Source organism: Cebus imitator, unplaced genomic scaffold (assembly GCF_001604975.1).
Source record: "Cebus imitator isolate Cc_AM_T3 unplaced genomic scaffold, Cebus_imitator-1.0 Scaffold15, whole genome shotgun sequence".
NCBI classification, from domain to species: Eukaryota; Metazoa; Chordata; class Mammalia; order Primates; family Cebidae; genus Cebus; species Cebus imitator.
In genome coordinates this window covers 6,435,334-6,451,194 of record NW_016107330.1, presented here as the reverse complement: position 1 = coordinate 6,451,194, position 15,861 = coordinate 6,435,334, and the positions used below count along the sequence as shown (strand labels likewise).

General features: G+C 58.1%; 2 protein-coding genes across 3 annotated transcripts; both read right to left on the bottom strand.

The window, feature by feature from the left end:
- Positions 1 to 2,797: 2,797 nt before the first annotated feature.
- On the bottom strand, positions 2,798 to 8,662 carry TMEM82 (transmembrane protein 82). Its single transcript, XM_017505097.2, has 6 exons — positions 8,507 to 8,662; positions 8,266 to 8,338; positions 7,986 to 8,160; positions 6,337 to 6,754; positions 3,726 to 3,913; positions 2,798 to 3,240 (listed from the first exon to the last, which is right to left on the bottom strand). Exons 1-6 carry the CDS (start codon positions 8,592 to 8,594, stop codon positions 3,154 to 3,156), a joined length of 1,029 nt encoding a protein of 342 aa, XP_017360586.1. The 5' UTR covers positions 8,595 to 8,662; the 3' UTR covers positions 2,798 to 3,153.
- Positions 8,663 to 10,871: 2,209 nt separating this feature from the next.
- Positions 10,872 to 15,582, bottom strand: SLC25A34 (solute carrier family 25 member 34). Of its 2 annotated transcripts, XM_017505104.2 has the most exons (5): positions 14,940 to 15,581; positions 13,079 to 13,144; positions 12,825 to 12,977; positions 12,345 to 12,479; positions 10,872 to 11,874 (listed from the first exon to the last, which is right to left on the bottom strand). In XM_017505104.2, the coding sequence occupies exons 1-5, from the start codon at positions 15,357 to 15,359 to the stop codon at positions 11,692 to 11,694; spliced, it is 957 nt and encodes a 318-aa protein (XP_017360593.1). In that variant the 5' UTR covers positions 15,360 to 15,581; the 3' UTR covers positions 10,872 to 11,691. The 2 variants fall into 2 exon arrangements, with proteins under 2 accessions (XP_017360593.1, XP_017360601.1); XM_017505112.2 differs by lacking the exon at positions 12,345 to 12,479 and having other exon boundaries at positions 10,876 to 11,874; positions 14,940 to 15,582.
- Between the last annotated feature and the right edge of the window lie 279 nt (positions 15,583 to 15,861).

The following is a 15,861-nucleotide window of genomic DNA, read 5'->3' as shown; positions in this document are numbered from 1 at the left end:
TTTTTGAGCCGGAGTCTTGCTCTGTCGCCAGGCTGGAGTGCAGTGGTGTGATCGCGGCTCACTGCAAACTCTGACTCCCGGGTTTAAGCAATTCTCTTGCCTCAGCCTCCCGAGTAGCTGGGACTATAGGTGTGAGCTACCACGTCCAGCTAACTTTTGTATTTTTAGTAGAGACGGGGTTTCATGATGTTGGCCAGGCTGGTCTCGAACTCCTGACCTCATGATCCGCCCACCTCAGGCTTCCAAAGTGCTGAGATTACAGGCATGAGCCACCGCACCTAACCCAGGTTTAATTTTTTTTTTTGCAGCACTTTGTGGAGGGAACCTTCCCTTACTCCTCTCAGCATCCCCAATGCCGGCCTAATGCCTGGCTCCAGGCTGGTTCTCAGTGATGACTTACTGAATGAATGAATGGGTGAAGAAATGCAAGGCCCTCACAGAAGGAAAATGCCAGGGCTCAGAAAAAACGGAAGTGGGGGGCTCAGGATGGGGAGGCCAGCTTACCCCAATCCCAGCTACCCAGAGGTCACTACCCACTTTACGTAGAGCGTGGGGACATTGCTCCCTACCTCTTCAGCATGATTCCCTCACCCTGGGACCTTGGTCCTGGTGGTCAGGGCCCAGGGCTCAGGCTCTTAGGGTCCCCATGGGAACTGGTCCCAGCCTCATGCTTTGATCAGACAGTACAATTTGGATTGTCCTATGCCTGCTGGATTTCAGGCCACGTTTCTCCATTTGGTGTGGAGATTTGCTAAATGCCTCATTTAGAGTGGGCTCATTTTATGCCCTTGCCAGTCTTTTCGCAAAAATAATTCGATAAGAAAAGAATCCTACTCCAGCCCACGTGTCCCAATTTTTGTTTGGAAAACAATCCCTGTGCCCATAAAAAGGAAAGGACCGCTGAGTCTGGTCCCCTTCTGGCCCTGTCCCTAATGGGGCCCAGGCTGTGCCAGGGATTGAGAGGCTGAAGCACATTCCAGCAAAAACACTGGCCCCCGCTTGGATCCCAGAGCCCAGGCTGGGTCCAGCAAGGGGCTGGCCCTGTGCCCACCTAACTGAGCCATTTCCTCCCAGACTGGGGCAGGTTTCCTGCCCGGAGGGAACAGAGCACACTCCCAGACGGGATGGACTGGGTCCTGTATTGGGGGAGGGGGCTTCCACAGGCATTTCCCCCGCCCCAGCTACCACAACCTGGGATGAGAGGCCTCTTCAGGTTCAGGTTCAGGTTCAAAGGCCAGGCCAGAGCTGTCCAAGGGGTGGCCATTCTTGGATGGATGAGCTGAAACCACCCAGCCCAGCCTTGGGTGCAGCCTGCTCCGTATCCCAGGTGTGCTGAGCATGGAGCATGAAGGATCCTTGGGCCACCCCTGCCTGCTCCCAAGAGCAGCCTTCAGGTGAGTGTGGTGCCTTTGCCCAGAGGTAGGGACCCAGCAGAGCCTGGAATCCTCAAGGTGCCCTCTCCAGGCCTCCCCTCCCTGATGCCTTCCCTGCTACCCGTATGCCTCTCAAAACCCCTCCAGAAAGGCCATTGGCTGGGAGGCTCCTTTGCCCTATGGAGCCTTCCCTAGGAAAGGGCCCTGAGCTGCAGCCCTGGATCCCTATGGAACCAAAGGGCCCTGAGCGCTAGGGCTGAGCTAGAACATTGGAGCCTCAGGCTCCCTTGCACCAAGGTGGCTGGAACCACATTCCAGAACCTGCTGGTAATGGACGTGCCATATTTCTCATCTCTGTTAGTTTCCCTGGCCCCAGATTTTCAACAAGAAGAGGGTCAGCAGGGAGCATCCAAAGCACTTGAGCTCTGGGGGTCAGGCCACCTGGATTCAAATCCTAGCTTTGCTACTTAATGCCTGTGTGCCCTTGAGCAAGTCACTTAACCTCTCTGAGGCTGTTTCTGACTCTGTAAAAGGAGATAACAGTGCCTGCCTCTTGGGGCTGATGTCAAAATGAGATGAGACAGTGAAAGTACCTGGCACATGGCAGGCCCCCAGCACACGGTGGTAATTCTTCTGCTAGGCTCAAAGAGAGACAGTGGCCTGTCCAAGGTCACACAGAGGGTAGGTGGAGGAGCTGGGACCCAACCCTTTGGCCTTCCTGAGCAGGGTCCTGAACAGGCTGAGATGGGAAGGATGCTCATGGCCTTAGAGGAGTCAAGGTTGGGGCTGGGGACTGCAGGGACCCAGCAGAGACCCTGTCAGCATTGTGTGTCCTTCAACTGTTTCCCCGCCTGGGATGGGAGAGGACATGACCACTGTCCACCCAAGACTGCAGGTGGGTGCCAGACCTAGTGTCCATCCCCCAGCCCCCTCACCTCCTCGCCACCTCAGTACTGCATGCCCCCCCCACTCTACCCCAAACCATTTTCTCAGTCTGCAAGGAGCCATGTCTCCCAGGGCAGGCACATATCCCAGGACCCTGCCAGAAGAGCTGTGTGGACTCAGAAAAGCCTCTTTCCCTCTCTGTGTGTTTGTGATTCTTTTTGTTTGTTTTTGAGACAGAGTCTTGCTGTGTCACCCAAGCTGGAGGGCAGTGACACGATCTTGGCTTACTGCAACCTCTGCCTCCCGGGTTCAAGCAGTTGCCTCGTCTCAGCCTCTTCAGTAGCTGGGACTACAGGCATGTGCTGCCACGCCCGGCTAATTTTTGTATTTTTAGTAGAGACAGGATTTCGCCAGGTTGGCCAGGATGGCCTGGAACTCTTGATCTTAGATGATCACCCACCTTGGCCTCCTAAAGTTCTGGGATTACAGGCGTGAGCCACTGTGCCCAGCCTCTGTGTGTTTGTGAGTCTAAGCACAGCTTGAGAAAGTCATCGTCTTTATTGTTCGTGAGGAGGGCAAGGGGAGCCAGTAAAGGGGGGAGCCCTTCTGAGGATGCACCCCCACCCCCACCCCTGCCCAGGAAGGCAGGTCTGAGGGACTGCATCATTGCCCACTCTGAGAAAAAGAGAGTTCAACCAGGGGCCCTCAGGTGTCCCCTCTCCAGAGTCTCCCATCTCTAAATCCTGCCTTCCCTTCTTGGGGCTCCCAGGGCCTACACTGAGCTCTGGGCAGGGGCCAGCCCTGTCATTCTGCCTCCAGGCATCTTCCTGGAGTCAGGGCCTCAAAGGTCAGGCTGGTGGGCCTGAGACAGACTTCAGATCCTCCCTGAGGCAGGTCAGGAGGAGGGTGAACTCTGGGGCTGGAGTGTGGAGGGCAGGGGCTGGCTTGGCGTTGACACCGAAGGCCTCTGGGTTGGAAAGTCCTGGGGAAAGGCATCAAGAATGAGACTGCCCATTCACCCGTCCCCCTGGGGGCCTCGGGCTTCCAGTGACCCGGGCACTTCCTCCCACTTGGGCCTCTGGGTTGCAGGCTGGAGAGGGCTGTGGAGAGGGTGGGGGGTGCCAGTGACCTGGAGGACAGCCCTGGTCTGGTGACAGAGGGCAGGAGAGGGGATTCCAGCTTCCCCTGCCCCCGACTCCCAAGAGAGGTCACCCTGGCTCTGCTTTTTTTTGAGACAGAGACTCACTCTGCTGCCCAGGCTGAGGTGCAGTGGCACGATCATGGCTCACTGCAACCTCCACCTCCCAGGTTCAAGTGATCCTCGGGCTCAGCCTCCCAAGTATTGGGATTACAGGTGTAAGTGACCATGCCCAGCTGACTCTTCTTAAACTTGGGCCTCTTGGGGCTCCTGGGCTGTTTGAAGCAGAGCTTCAGTGTCTGGGGAACACATGGGAAGGGCGTACCCACCTGTATCTGGCAGAGGTCAAGCAGGGTGCGGACGCCCACCAGACACCAGAGCTCGCCCAGCAGGGAGACGAGGATGCCCAGCAGGTCCAGCCAGCGGCCCACGGTCAGCAGCAGCACGAAGAGACCACCCATGCGCACCAGCACCGTCTGCACCTGGCTCTGCAGGCCGGGGTGCTGCCGCTGCTCCTCTAGGAGACAAGGGTGCCTGTCACCCCCCGACCCCACATCCGGGGCTGGACCTCCAGGCTCCCTGACCCACCCTCCTCAGGCAAGCTTTCCTCTCCCAGGCAGCCCTCCTCCCATCCCATCCTCCTGGTCCCCACCTCTGCTCTGAGCATCTGCAGGGCACCAGGTGCTCTGCCTTCAGGACTCACTGCCCAGCCCACAAGCCTCCCACTGGGCCAGGCCAGAGCCCCACAGCCTCGCAGGCGCAGGCGTCATCCTGATTCCTCTTTTGGCCACAACCTGCCTCTAGTCCATTAGTTAGAGCCCTGGTAACTCCTTCTGCCTCCCCCATGGACACACCTGGGCCCAACCACCCTCTTTTCAAGAAGCCTCCTTGGTGGGCTTCCAGCTTCCTTTCTTTTTTTTTTTTTGAGATGGAGTCTCGCTGTGTCGCCCAGGCTGGAGTACAGTGGCATGATCTCGGCTCACTGCAACCTCCACCTCCCAGATTCAAGCAACTCTCCTGCCTCAGCGTCCTGAGCAGCTGGGATTACAGGTGCACTCCATTATAGCCGGCTAACTTTTTGTATTTTTAGTAGAGATGAGGTTTCACCATGTTGGCCAGGCTGGTTTTGAACTTCTGACCTCAAGTGATCTGCCTCCCTTGACCTCCAAAAGTGCTAGGACTACAGGCATGAGCCACCACTCCTGGTCTCGTTCTTTTGTTCGTTTTTTGAGACAGAGTCCAGCTACTTGGGAGGCTGAGGCAGGAGAATTGCTTGAACCCAGGAGGTAGAGGTTGCAGTGAGTTGAGATCGTGCCACTGCACTTCAGGCTGGGCGACAGAGGAAGACTCCGTCTCAAACCAGAGCAGCAACAAACCCTGCAGTAAGCTGGGCGCAGTGGCCCATCCTGTAATCCCAGCACTCTGGGAGGCTGAGGTAGGTGGATTGCTTGAGCCCAAGAGTTCAGGACCAGCCTGGGCAACATGGCAAGATCCCTTTATTTATTTATTTAGAGACAGAGTCTTGCTCTGTTGCCCAGGCTGGAGTGCAGTGGTTCGATCTTGGCTCACTGCAACCTCTGGCTCCCAGGTTCAAGCAGTTCTCCCTGCCTGAGCTTTCCGAGTAGCTGGAATCACAGGTGCCCACCGTTACGCCCAGCTAATTTTTGTATCTTTAGTAAAGATGGGGTTTCACCATAATGGCTGGTTGGTCTCAAACTCCTGACCTCAGGTGATCTGCTTGCCTCGGCCTCCCAAAGTGCTGGGATTACAAGCATGAGCCACTGTGCCTCCCAGGTTCAAGCGATTCTTATGTCCTGAGTGCCTGGGATTACAGGCACAGACCACCACACCAGGCTAATTTTGTATTTTTAGTACAGGCAGGGTTTCACCATGTTGGTTAGGCTGGTCTTGAACACCTGACCTCTATGATTTGCCTGTCTCAGCTTTCCAAAGTGCTGGGATTACAGGCATGAGCCACAGTGCCCAGCTGACCTCTTCTCTACAAAAAATAAAATTCGCCTGGTATGATGGTACGTGTCTATAGTCCCCACTACTTGGGAGGCTGAGGTGGGAGAATCACTTGAGCCTAGAAGGTCAAGGCTGCAGTCAGCTGTGATTGTGCCACTGCACTCCAGCCTGGGCCACCGAGCAAGACCTTGTCTCAAAAAAACAGAAAAACAAAACGAAACAAAAACACAAAAAAACCTGTACAGCGGTGTCTCATCAGACTGATGAGGGCTCTCCAACAGGCCCCTTCGAACCTGGCCAGGCTCACCCCTTCGCCATGCCGTGGGGGTGACAGTCACACTGGACTCCAGTGGCTTGTTTGATGCTGCCATGCCCTCTGTCCCCTCTGGGCGTTGGCGCATGCGGCGCTCTCTGCCCAAGATTCCCTTCCCTGCCTCGCTTCTTTCTTTATTTATTTTTTGAGACGGAGTCTTGCTCTGTTGCCCAGCTGGAGTGCAGTGGTGTGATCTCTGCAACCTCCACCTCCTGGGTCCAATCAATTCTCTTGCCTCAGCCTCCCAGGTAGCTGGGACTACAGGCACACGCCATCACGCCCGACTAATTTTTTGTATTTTTTTTTAGTAGAGATGAGGTTTTACCATGTTGCACAGGCTGGTTACGAACTCCTGAGCTCAGGTGGTCCGTCTATCTTGACCTCCCAAAGTGCAGGGATTACAGGTGTGAACCACCGTGCCCAGCCCCTGCCTCGATTCTCTTAGGGATCTCCTACTCAACCTTCAAGCCCCGATCTAGAGGCTTCCACCTCAGGGCACCCACCGCATGCTGCTTCTCTGCACTGCCTGTGCCACACAGCCTCTACCCTGACCAGGCTCTCTGGGATGGCAAGGGTGACAGCTGTTGGCTGGTGGCCTCCCTGGAGTCCGGCGTAGGCAGAGGGATGTGCATGGATGCAACGAGTAGCCCCGCACTCACCCTGCATGTAGATGACCAGCAGCGTGTAGCAGATGGTGAGCGGCGTCCAGAACCGCACGGCCTCCGAGGTGGTCAGAAAGTCCCGGTTGATGAGGGCCACTGCTGCCAGGTCACCCACGGCAAAGGCCACGGCCAGGGCGCGGCCCAGCAGCCGGGGGAGGTCGTGCACACCGGCCAGCAGGCCCAGGCACACCCCACAGTAGCGCTGGCTGCTGTGCAGCTCGTAGAGGCGGCAGACGTGGCGGTGGAGGCGCCGGGCGCCCAGGCCCAGCAGCGTGGCCAGCCCGAGGCTGAGCAGCAGGTTCAGCGTGCGGTGAGGGGCGCCCTCCTGCAGGAAGCTCAGGCCGCAGCTCAGCCCGCAGCCCAGCGAGTACTGGCACAGCAGGTAGAGCTGCAGCCTCTCAGGGCCCCGGGAGCCCTGTGGGGAGTGGCAGAAGAGGGGCCGGAGATGTGGGGACTGCCCCACTACAGATGCCGCACGCCACAGGAGGCTGACCTTGGGGACGGTTCCCAAAGGGGCCACATCCCGCTTCAGATGAAGCCCTAGGGGATCATCTCTCTCACCTTAATTTCAATCATGTCTCTCTTTTTTTTTGAGACAGAGTCTTGCTCCGTCACCTAGGCTGAAGTGCAATGGCATGATCTCTGCTCACTGCAAGCTCTGCCTCCTGGGTTCAAGAGATTTGCCTGCCCCAGCCTCCTGAGTAGCTGGGATTACAGGTGCTCACCACCACGCCTAATTTTTATTTTTTATTTTTTGAGACGGACTCATGCTCTATCACCCAGGCTGGAGTGCAGTGGCCTGATCTCGGCTCACTGCAACCTCTCTGCCTCTCAGGTTCAGCAATTCTCTTGCCTCAGCCTCCTGAGTAGCTGGGATTACAGGCAAACACCACCACACCCAGCTAATTTTTTTGTGTTTTTAGTAGAGATGGAGTTTCACCATGTTCACCAGGTTGGTCTTGAACTGGTGACCTCGTGATCTACTCGCCTCGGCCTCCCAAAATGCTGAGATTACAGGCATGAGCTACCCGTTTATTTTATTTTTTTAGTAGAGATGGTGTTTCTCCATGTTGGCCAGGCTAGTCTCGAAATCCTAACCTCTGGTGATCTGCCCTTCTCAGCCTCCCAAAGTGCTGGGATTACAGGGGTAAGCCACCATGCTGGGCCGTCAGTCACATCTTAGTACTTGGGGCCCATCTGTTAGCTGAAGGGTGGTGGTTGAGAATCTCAGAGCCCTGGGTTCAAAGCCTGGCTCTGCCTGTTGACCATAGACAAGCCACGTGATCTCTCTGAGCCTTAGTTCCCTCATCTGTGAAATGGGGAATCCCAGCAAACCTTCATCCCTGTGGCTGTGAGGATGACGTGATGCACACAACGCATTTGGCGCAGGGCCTGGCATTGGGGGAGCCCGATCCACAGGAGCTGTCGCTCTTGTCATCTTGGGACTGGGACCGTATCCCCCGTGAGTGTGGCTGCTTCAGCAACCAAGCCCAAGGGTGCATCCTGCAGCCTCTGTTCTCAGTCTTAGGGCAAATACGGTGAAGAGGCTGGGATGCTGGAGCTGGGCCCTGCTGCCCACGTTCCGGGGGTGAGTCCAGGCCCTAGGCTGCGGAGTGATCCACCCACTGCCTTCCCTGAGGCCTCACCTTGCCCAGGGACAGCAGTGTGGACACGGCCCGGAGGGAGAACTCGAGCACCACGAGGGCAGCCACCCGGGACCCCACGACCGTCAGGAACAGGGCCAGCCCTGCCAGGTGCACCATTTCCAGCGAGGCCCACTGGGTCCGCAACCGCTCCTTTTCCGGCCGCCACTGCGGGTCACTGTGGGGACAGAATGGTTGTGGCCAGGGGTGCAGAACCGCCCTAGACCCCTGTTGGGGGTGGGGTCCCCAGCCACACCCCCTGGGGGATGAGGTGGGCACTCACTTGGCACAGCCCACGAAGAAGTAAACTTTCAGGAGGCTGTTCAGGACCAAGACTCCAAGGGCCCCGACCAGGCCTAAGGGGGCATGCAGGGGTGTCAGGGGGGCAGGCTTGGTTGATAGGGTCAGAGGTGGGGGCGGCCATAGGGTGGGGGTGGTGGAAGACCGTGTGGGTGAGGTCCACCTTGTGCCAAGAAGAGCTGGAAGGGGGCAGGGCCGAGGTGGGAATGGGGCAAGGGGCTCACCTTGTAGGAGGGAGTCGAGGAGGCTGGAGCCCCACTCGAGGGAGGGGAGGCCAGGGAGCCAGGAGGGGAGGGACGGCAGGGAGAACATGGCACCCCGGGAACCAGCCTCAGCCTCCGGCCAGATCTGCACAGGGACAGACCCACCTCACGGGGCAAAGGTGTCAGTGGAGGGGAGAGGCTGGGAGGGGTCAAAGGCCAGGGGAAGGGAGGGGAGGAGCGACAGGGGCGTTAACCCTTTGAGGCCCAGAAGGGCAAGGTCCCAGCTCCAGGCACAGGGGGAGTCTGGAGCCAGCCATTTGGGCAGCGTGGGGTGAGGGGCAGGTACCTCTGGCTGGTCTCTGGTCTCCGGTCTGGTCCCTGCCAAAGTCTGGCATCCACTTTACTTGAAATCTTCCTTGAGGCTTTGGACCACCCAATGCCCCCTGGAAGCCCCAGGCTCCATCTGTGCTGCCCAGCCTTAGGTGTGGGTCCTAGCCTCTCGCAGCGTGAAGTGTGGGCTCTGCCCCTTTAGCCCAAGGTCTGAGGGTAGGACTTATCCCCCCATAGCCAGAGATCAGCTGTGCCCTCTCAGCCTGAAGTCTGGGGCTCTACCCTCCTATAGCAGGAGGTCAGGCTTTGCCCCCCGAGCCCGAGGTCTGGGGCTCTCTCTCTCTCCCCCTCAGCCCGAGGTCTGGGGCTCTCTCTCTCTCCCCCTCAGCCCGAGGTCTGGGGCTCTCCCTCCCCCTCAGCCCCAGGTCTGGGGCTCTCTCTCCCCCTCAGCCCGAGGTCTGGGGCTCTCCCTCCCCCTCAGCCCGAGGTCTGGGGCTCTCCCTCCCCCTCAGCCCGAGGTCTGGGGCTCTCCCTCCCCCTCAGCCCGAGGTCTGGGGCTCTCTCCCACCACAGCCGGAGGTCAGCTCTGCCTGCTTTTTGTGAGGTCGGTTCCAGCTTCCCAGAGCCTTTGGTCTGGCTCCGGCTGGTGTGGGATCTCCCGCGGCCCGAGCCTGCCTGAGCCTTCCCTTCCCGCAGGCCGCGGCAGCCCTTCTTGATGCTCCTCCCCAGGTCCACTAGGTGGCAGGCCTCACCCGGGTCTGGCAGGGCGGGGCTGAGCAGGTGGGCAGCGTTCCCATCCTGCTTTCACAGACAGAAAGGGCAGAGGGAGCCGAGGGTGGGGGTCGGGGACGGGGGAGACTGAGATTGACCGCAGAGGGGGGTCATTGAAGTAAACAAAGTAGAAAACTTTATTGGTTTGGAGCGTGCAGCAGCAGGTGTTCCTGGGAGCAGCCCTTACAGACGGGGTGTGGCGGGGGGGAGGTGGGGGTGGGCCCAGGCCATCCTGCCCCTGCCACGGAGCTGCTGTCCATCTCTGCAGTGTAGAGGCTGGTGTGGCGTTGAGAGCACGCCCGTGGGGAGCGGTGCTCAGTCTAGAGAAGGGGCCCACGGCCTGCTGCTGGCCCTGCCACATCGCTTCCCTTTCCCGGGTTTCAGTCCCCTCATCTGAACAGGGGGCACCCGGAGTGCCTTTCAGGTTTGTCGGGATGTGTGCAAATGGCCACAGTGAGGGCAGCTGGCAGGCCCTCCGTGAGAGCCATTACATGGTGCTGGCTGAACTGCGGTCCCTGCAAATGTGCATGTTTAATGTTTAATCCTCCCCCAGCAGCTCTGGATGCCACTGTATATGGGGATAGGGTCTTGACAGAGATAATTAAGTTAAAATGAGGCCAAGTGAGGTGGCTCATGCCTGTGATCCCAGCACTATGGGAGGCCGAGACCAGTGGATCACCTGAGGTCAGGAGTTTAAGACCAGTCTGGCCAACATGGTGAAACCCCATCTCTGCTAAAAATTCAAAAATTAGCTGAGTGTGGTGGTGGCCACCTGTAATTCTAGCTACCCAGGAAGCTGGGGCAGGAGAACTGCTGGAACCTGGGAGGCGGAGGTTGCAGTGAGCCGAGATTGTGCCACTGCACTCCAGTTTAGGTGACAGGGTGAGACTTTGTCTCAAAAAAAAAAAAAAAAAGAAAAAGTTAAAGTGTGGTCATGAGGATGGGCCCTAAGCCAACATGATTTGCGTCCTTATAAGAGGAGGAGATCAGGGCTGGGCATGGTGGCTCATGCCTGTAATCTCAGCACTTTGGGAGGCCAGGGTGGGCAGATCATGAGGTCAGGAGTTCAACACCAACCTGACCAACAAGATGAAATCTTGTCTCTACTAAAAATACAAAAATTAGCTGGGCGTGGTGGTGCACGCCTGTAATCTCAGCTACTCAGGAGGCTGAGGCAGGAGAATTGATTGAACCCAGGAGGCAGAGATTGCAGTGAACCGAGATCACACCACTGCACTCCAGCCCGGGCAACAGAGAGACTCTGTAACAACAATAACAACAAAAAAAAATAGGAGGAGATCAGGACCCGGACTCACACCCACACAAGGGACCACCACGTGCAGACACAGGGAGAATGCGGCATCTGCAAGCCATGGGGAGAGGCCTCAGATGAAACCAGCCCGCTGATACCTTGGTCTCGAGCATCCAGCCTCCAGAACTGTGAGAAAATAGATTTCTCTAGTCTACGTCGCCCAGTCTGTGGTTCTTTGTTACGGCTGCCCCAGCAAATGAGGCAGGTGACAACAGCGCAGCCTCCGGGTACACCCCAGCTCTTGCTATACACAGTGATCCCTCAGGGCAGTCCCGGCCCACAGGCCTGGCACAGTCACACACTTGTCAAGTGCATAGGTCTGGGGTAAGCAGGGCTAAGTTCCAGTCCTGGCTCTGTACTTCAAAGTTGTGTGGCTGTGGTCAAAGCCACATCACTGCTCTCAGCCTCTGCTTTCTGATGGTAAAAGAGGGCAAAATGTCTGCCTTGAGCTGCTGTCTGAGGCCTGAGTGAGCTGATGGATGTAAGTCCCTGGGCCCATGCTGTGTGCATGCCTGCAGCAGTTGTTATGACTGAGTAAGGCTCTGGGATGCGGAGACCCAGTGCAGAGAAGGAAGAGAACTCTCTGGAAGACAGAATGGGTGGTAACTTGAAGTGGATGTTCTGGCCCTGGGTGGGCCATGGGCTGGGTGCCAGAGCTGTTCCACACTCTCCTGGGGTCTGTGGCAGGGCCTGGGCCTGTGGTCCCTCATGGGACAGCCGGTCGTGCCAGGGCAGGCCCTCACTTCTGGCCAAGTGCCGGGCCATGTCAGGACGTGGGGATGAGGGCCGCCGCCTAGGTGCCCTGGTGCTGGGCCCGCCCAGCCAGTTTCCGAAGCTCGTCCCAGAAGAGCATGCTGAGGATGGTGTGGGGGCCCAGGCGCAGGTAGGCGGGGCCCAGGCCTTTGTAGAGTGCCAGGGGGCCCTCCTGCTGCCAGATCTTCACCATGCAGTTGGTGAGGCCCCCATACAGCTGGCCCTGGGGACAGACATGCGGTGGGTGTCACTACAGGGACCGTGGGGCCCTGGCTCACACCACATCTTGGCACAAGGGTCAATTTCACCCCTGCACACCCTGTGGACAGTACCTTTGATTGGACACATCTGTGAGGCTGCTGGGAAGGCCGTGGGATCAGGCCTGAATTCTAGTACTGGCTCCTCCACTTACCGGCTGGGGGGCCTCATGCAAGTCACTTGATCTGTCTGAACCTGTTTCCTCATCAGGAAGATGAATATGATTATAAGGATAGAATAAAATCTGGATGTGAAAGTGCTTAGCCTGTGCCTGGGACATGGGAGCTCAGCAAACAAGCCCAGTTAGTGTTTGCATGCATGGCCTGTGTTCGTGTGTCTCTGGCTGTGTGTGTGTGTGTGTGTGTGTGTGTGTGTGTGTGTGTTGGGGTGTGCTCCCAGCTCCCCACATCCTCCCTTAGACCCATCCCTGCTCACCCTGCCAGCTCTGTCCACTGGCTGATTGTATAGCCGCGTGCTGGCCACATCGAAGGGGGTCATGACGACAACCACGGCTATGCTGCTGATCATGCCCCCAGCCAGGGCCACCAGCCAGCTGTCTGCCGGGAGCCACTGTGGGGATGGCACAGGTGCTGACCCCTGCAAATGCCCTCTACCCACCCACGTGGTACCCTCCCAGCCTCCTACTACACAGGGGCTAGAAGGGCTGCGGAAAGGGGAGCAGATGAGGCCCCTCTAGCCATCCCCCAGCCCTGCCACCCTGAGCTCCTTCTCAGCTTTGGGGTTCACTGCTGACCCCCCACTCCTGCTGGTACCAAGGGCTGGAGTCACCACTCTGAGGGCAGAGGCGGGGCCCCATCTGTTGCCACACCCAGTCTTCTCCATGTGAAAGGAGGCAGGTGGCCCCTCAGTCCCGTGTGTCTGTGTGGGTGGGCACAGGGGTCCCCAGCTCCTCACCTGTTGTTCCTGCACCCAGGCCTTGGCAGAGGCGAAGGTGGCCAGCTGGGCAGCTGAGCCCACCATGACTCGGGGCACAGCCCCACCCACGCCCTGCCACAGCCCGACCAGACCCTGCTGCCGCCAGATCGTCTCCAAGGCACCCAGGAGGGTCTGTGGGGAGAGGGCTCGGGGTCACTGGCCAGCCCCTGCCCAGGCTGGGAGCATGCCCAGTCCATGCCGCCAGTGAGCTCTGGGAGTGACCAGGGCCTCACCTGGTGATTGTGCTGGTGTCCCACGGCCATCTCAGCCACTGTCTGGGCTTGCAGCTGTGTTTTGATCTGTGGGAGCAGAGGGGACATGGGGTTTGGGGATGGAGCTTGGGAGAGCTGGGACGAGCTGTGTGTGTTGAGGGTGCCCCCACCTCTGTGCCCCTGAAACTCAGAGCTCCATGGTCCCAAGCCTGAAGCTTCGGGGTGCTGTGGAATAGGGTGGAGGTGCAGCTCTGGGGTCAGCCTGGGTTTTGCATCTTGGTGTGACTCAGAGCAAGTTACGGAACCCTCTCTTGGTGGTTCTGTCATGGCTGGAAAGCTGTTCTGAGGATTAAGTGAGGCAACGACTGTCCAGCACCAGCCGAGGAGGGGAGACTTTCTCAAGGGTAGCTTTTTTTCTGTGGCCCAGGCTAAAGTGCAGTGCCACGACCTCAGCTCACTACAACCTCTGCCTCCTGGGCCCAGGCGATTCTCCTGCCTCAGCCTCCCCAGTAGCTGGGATTTATAGGCATGCACCGCCATGCCCAGTTAATTTTTGTACTTTTTAGTAGAGACAGGATTTCACCCTGTTGGTCAGGCTGGTCTCAAACTCCTGACCTCAGGTGATCTGCCCACCTTGGCCTCCCAAAGTGCTGGGATTACAGGCTTGAGCAACCGCACCCAGCCCGTGGTAGCTTTTTTCAAAAAAATCTTTATTTTAGGCCGGGCGCAGTGGCTCACGCCTGTAATCCCAGCACTTTGGGAGGCCGAGGTGGGTGGATCACGAGGTCAAGAGATCGAGACCATCCTGGTCAACACAGTGAAACCCTGTCTCTACTAAAAACTACAAAAATTATCTGGGCACAGTGGCGCGTGCCTGTAATCCCAGCTACTCAGGAGGCTGAGGCAGGAGAATTGCCTGAACCCAGGAGGCGGAGGTTGCGGTGAGCCGAGATCGCGCCATTGCACTCCAGCCTGGGTAACAAGAGTGAAACTCTGTCTCAAAAAAAAAAAAAAAAAAAGAAAAAAAAAATCTTTATTTTTTTGGGGTGGTCCTGAGGTACCCCTGCAGAGTGCACAAGAGGAGGCCATCAAGGGTAGCTTTTATTTATTTATATATTTATTTATTTTAAGATGGGGTTTCACCAAGATGGCCAGGCTGGTCTTGAACTCCTGACCGCAGGTGATCCACCCACCTCGGTCTCCCAAAGTGCTAGGATTACAGGCGTCAGCCACCGCGCCTGGCGCTTTTATTCTTTTGTTTTGTTTTGTTTTGTTTTTTGAGATGGAGTTTCACTGTCGCCCAGGCTGGAGTGCAGTAGTGTGATCCTGGCTCACTGCAACCTCTGCCTCCCAGGTTCAAGCAATTCTCCTGCCTCAGCCTCCTGAGCAGATGGGATTATAGGCGCGTGCCATCACACCCTGCTAATTTTTGTATTTTTAGTAGAGACAGGGTTTCATCGTGTTGGTCAGGCTGGTCTTGAACTCCTGACCTTGTGATCCTTCTGCCTCAGCCTCCCAAAGTGCTGGGATTACAGGTGTGAGCCACTGTGCCCAGCCGGGTAGCTTTTATTGTTAACATACATGAGGCAACACAGGAAGAGAAGTAACCCAGCCAGGATTTGAGCCAACACATCTGCCACCCTCTGCCCCTCCCTTGGTTCAGGACCAGTGGGTCAGGGTCCCCAGGAGAGCATGGATCAGGGCAGGGCCCTGGTGTCCTGGGCTAAGGGGCAGATTCCAGGCCTGGGCCAGGATGTTCCAGGGAGCAGCCCCACCCAGGCTGCCCTACCCCACCCAGGTCCACTGAGCCCAGCCTTGCAGGCTGCTGGGCCCCTGTGGGATATGGGTCACGGGATGGTGGAGGATGGAGACAAGGACTCACCAGGTAAGCAGGGCTCCCCACGAAGGCTCCTAGGGCCCCTGCCACGGCTCCCGCAACCACAATGCCACCTGGCTGCTGCGTGAGGCCAGCCTGGCATGCCAGGCTGTAGCAGTAGAAACGGACGCTGTTCATGAGGCCTTGGTACAGCAGGCCGGCAGCCAGCCCCTTCTGCAGGCCCCACAGCCCGTCTGCTCGGGCCACGGCAGCCACAGAGGCCATGAAGCCCCGGTAGGGCCGTGGGTAGGTGCCCCGGGCTTGCAGCTCCCCCTGCAATTGCAGCCGCGTCTTCACCACCTCCAGGGGGTTGGTGAAGACACAGGCCAGGCAGCAGGCCGAGGCACCCAACACCAGGTCCACTGCTGGGGGCACCGTCTCCCCGGCCTCTGGGCCAGTGGCCTTCTGTGCCCGGGTCAGGGGCATGGCACAGGCCCTGTGGTGGTGGCGTTTAGGCTGTCTGTAACCTCACAGGGCCATGGGGCTGGGGTTTGCCGAGGCCCGAGGCCATGTCTAGAGGGCAAGCGTCCTGGTCTGACAGGCCCGTGGCTGCCTGGAGGCCCTGGTCTATCTCAGGAGTCCACCTGCTCTGCTCAGCTTCTCCAGGGGTCTGTCGGTGCCTTTGACACGCCTCCACCGGCTGTGACCAATCCCAGCTGCCTCTGTCACCACACCTTCCAGCAAAGGGCGGGCCTGGACCCTGGGATCTGGGGGAAAGGTCACTTGGGACTAGAAGGAGAGCGAGGGTAGGGAGAAGGTGCCAACCAGCCCAGGCATCTCCTCCTGGCCTCCCTGTGGTCCTGGGCAAAGGGCTGGCACCCCTGCCTTGCCTCTAGTTTAGCCTGTCCAGCTTTGGCACAGCCCTGGGCAGGGGGGCAAGTGACTGGGAAGTCCCTGGCATGGGGTACATGGGCAACACCGCCCCTGC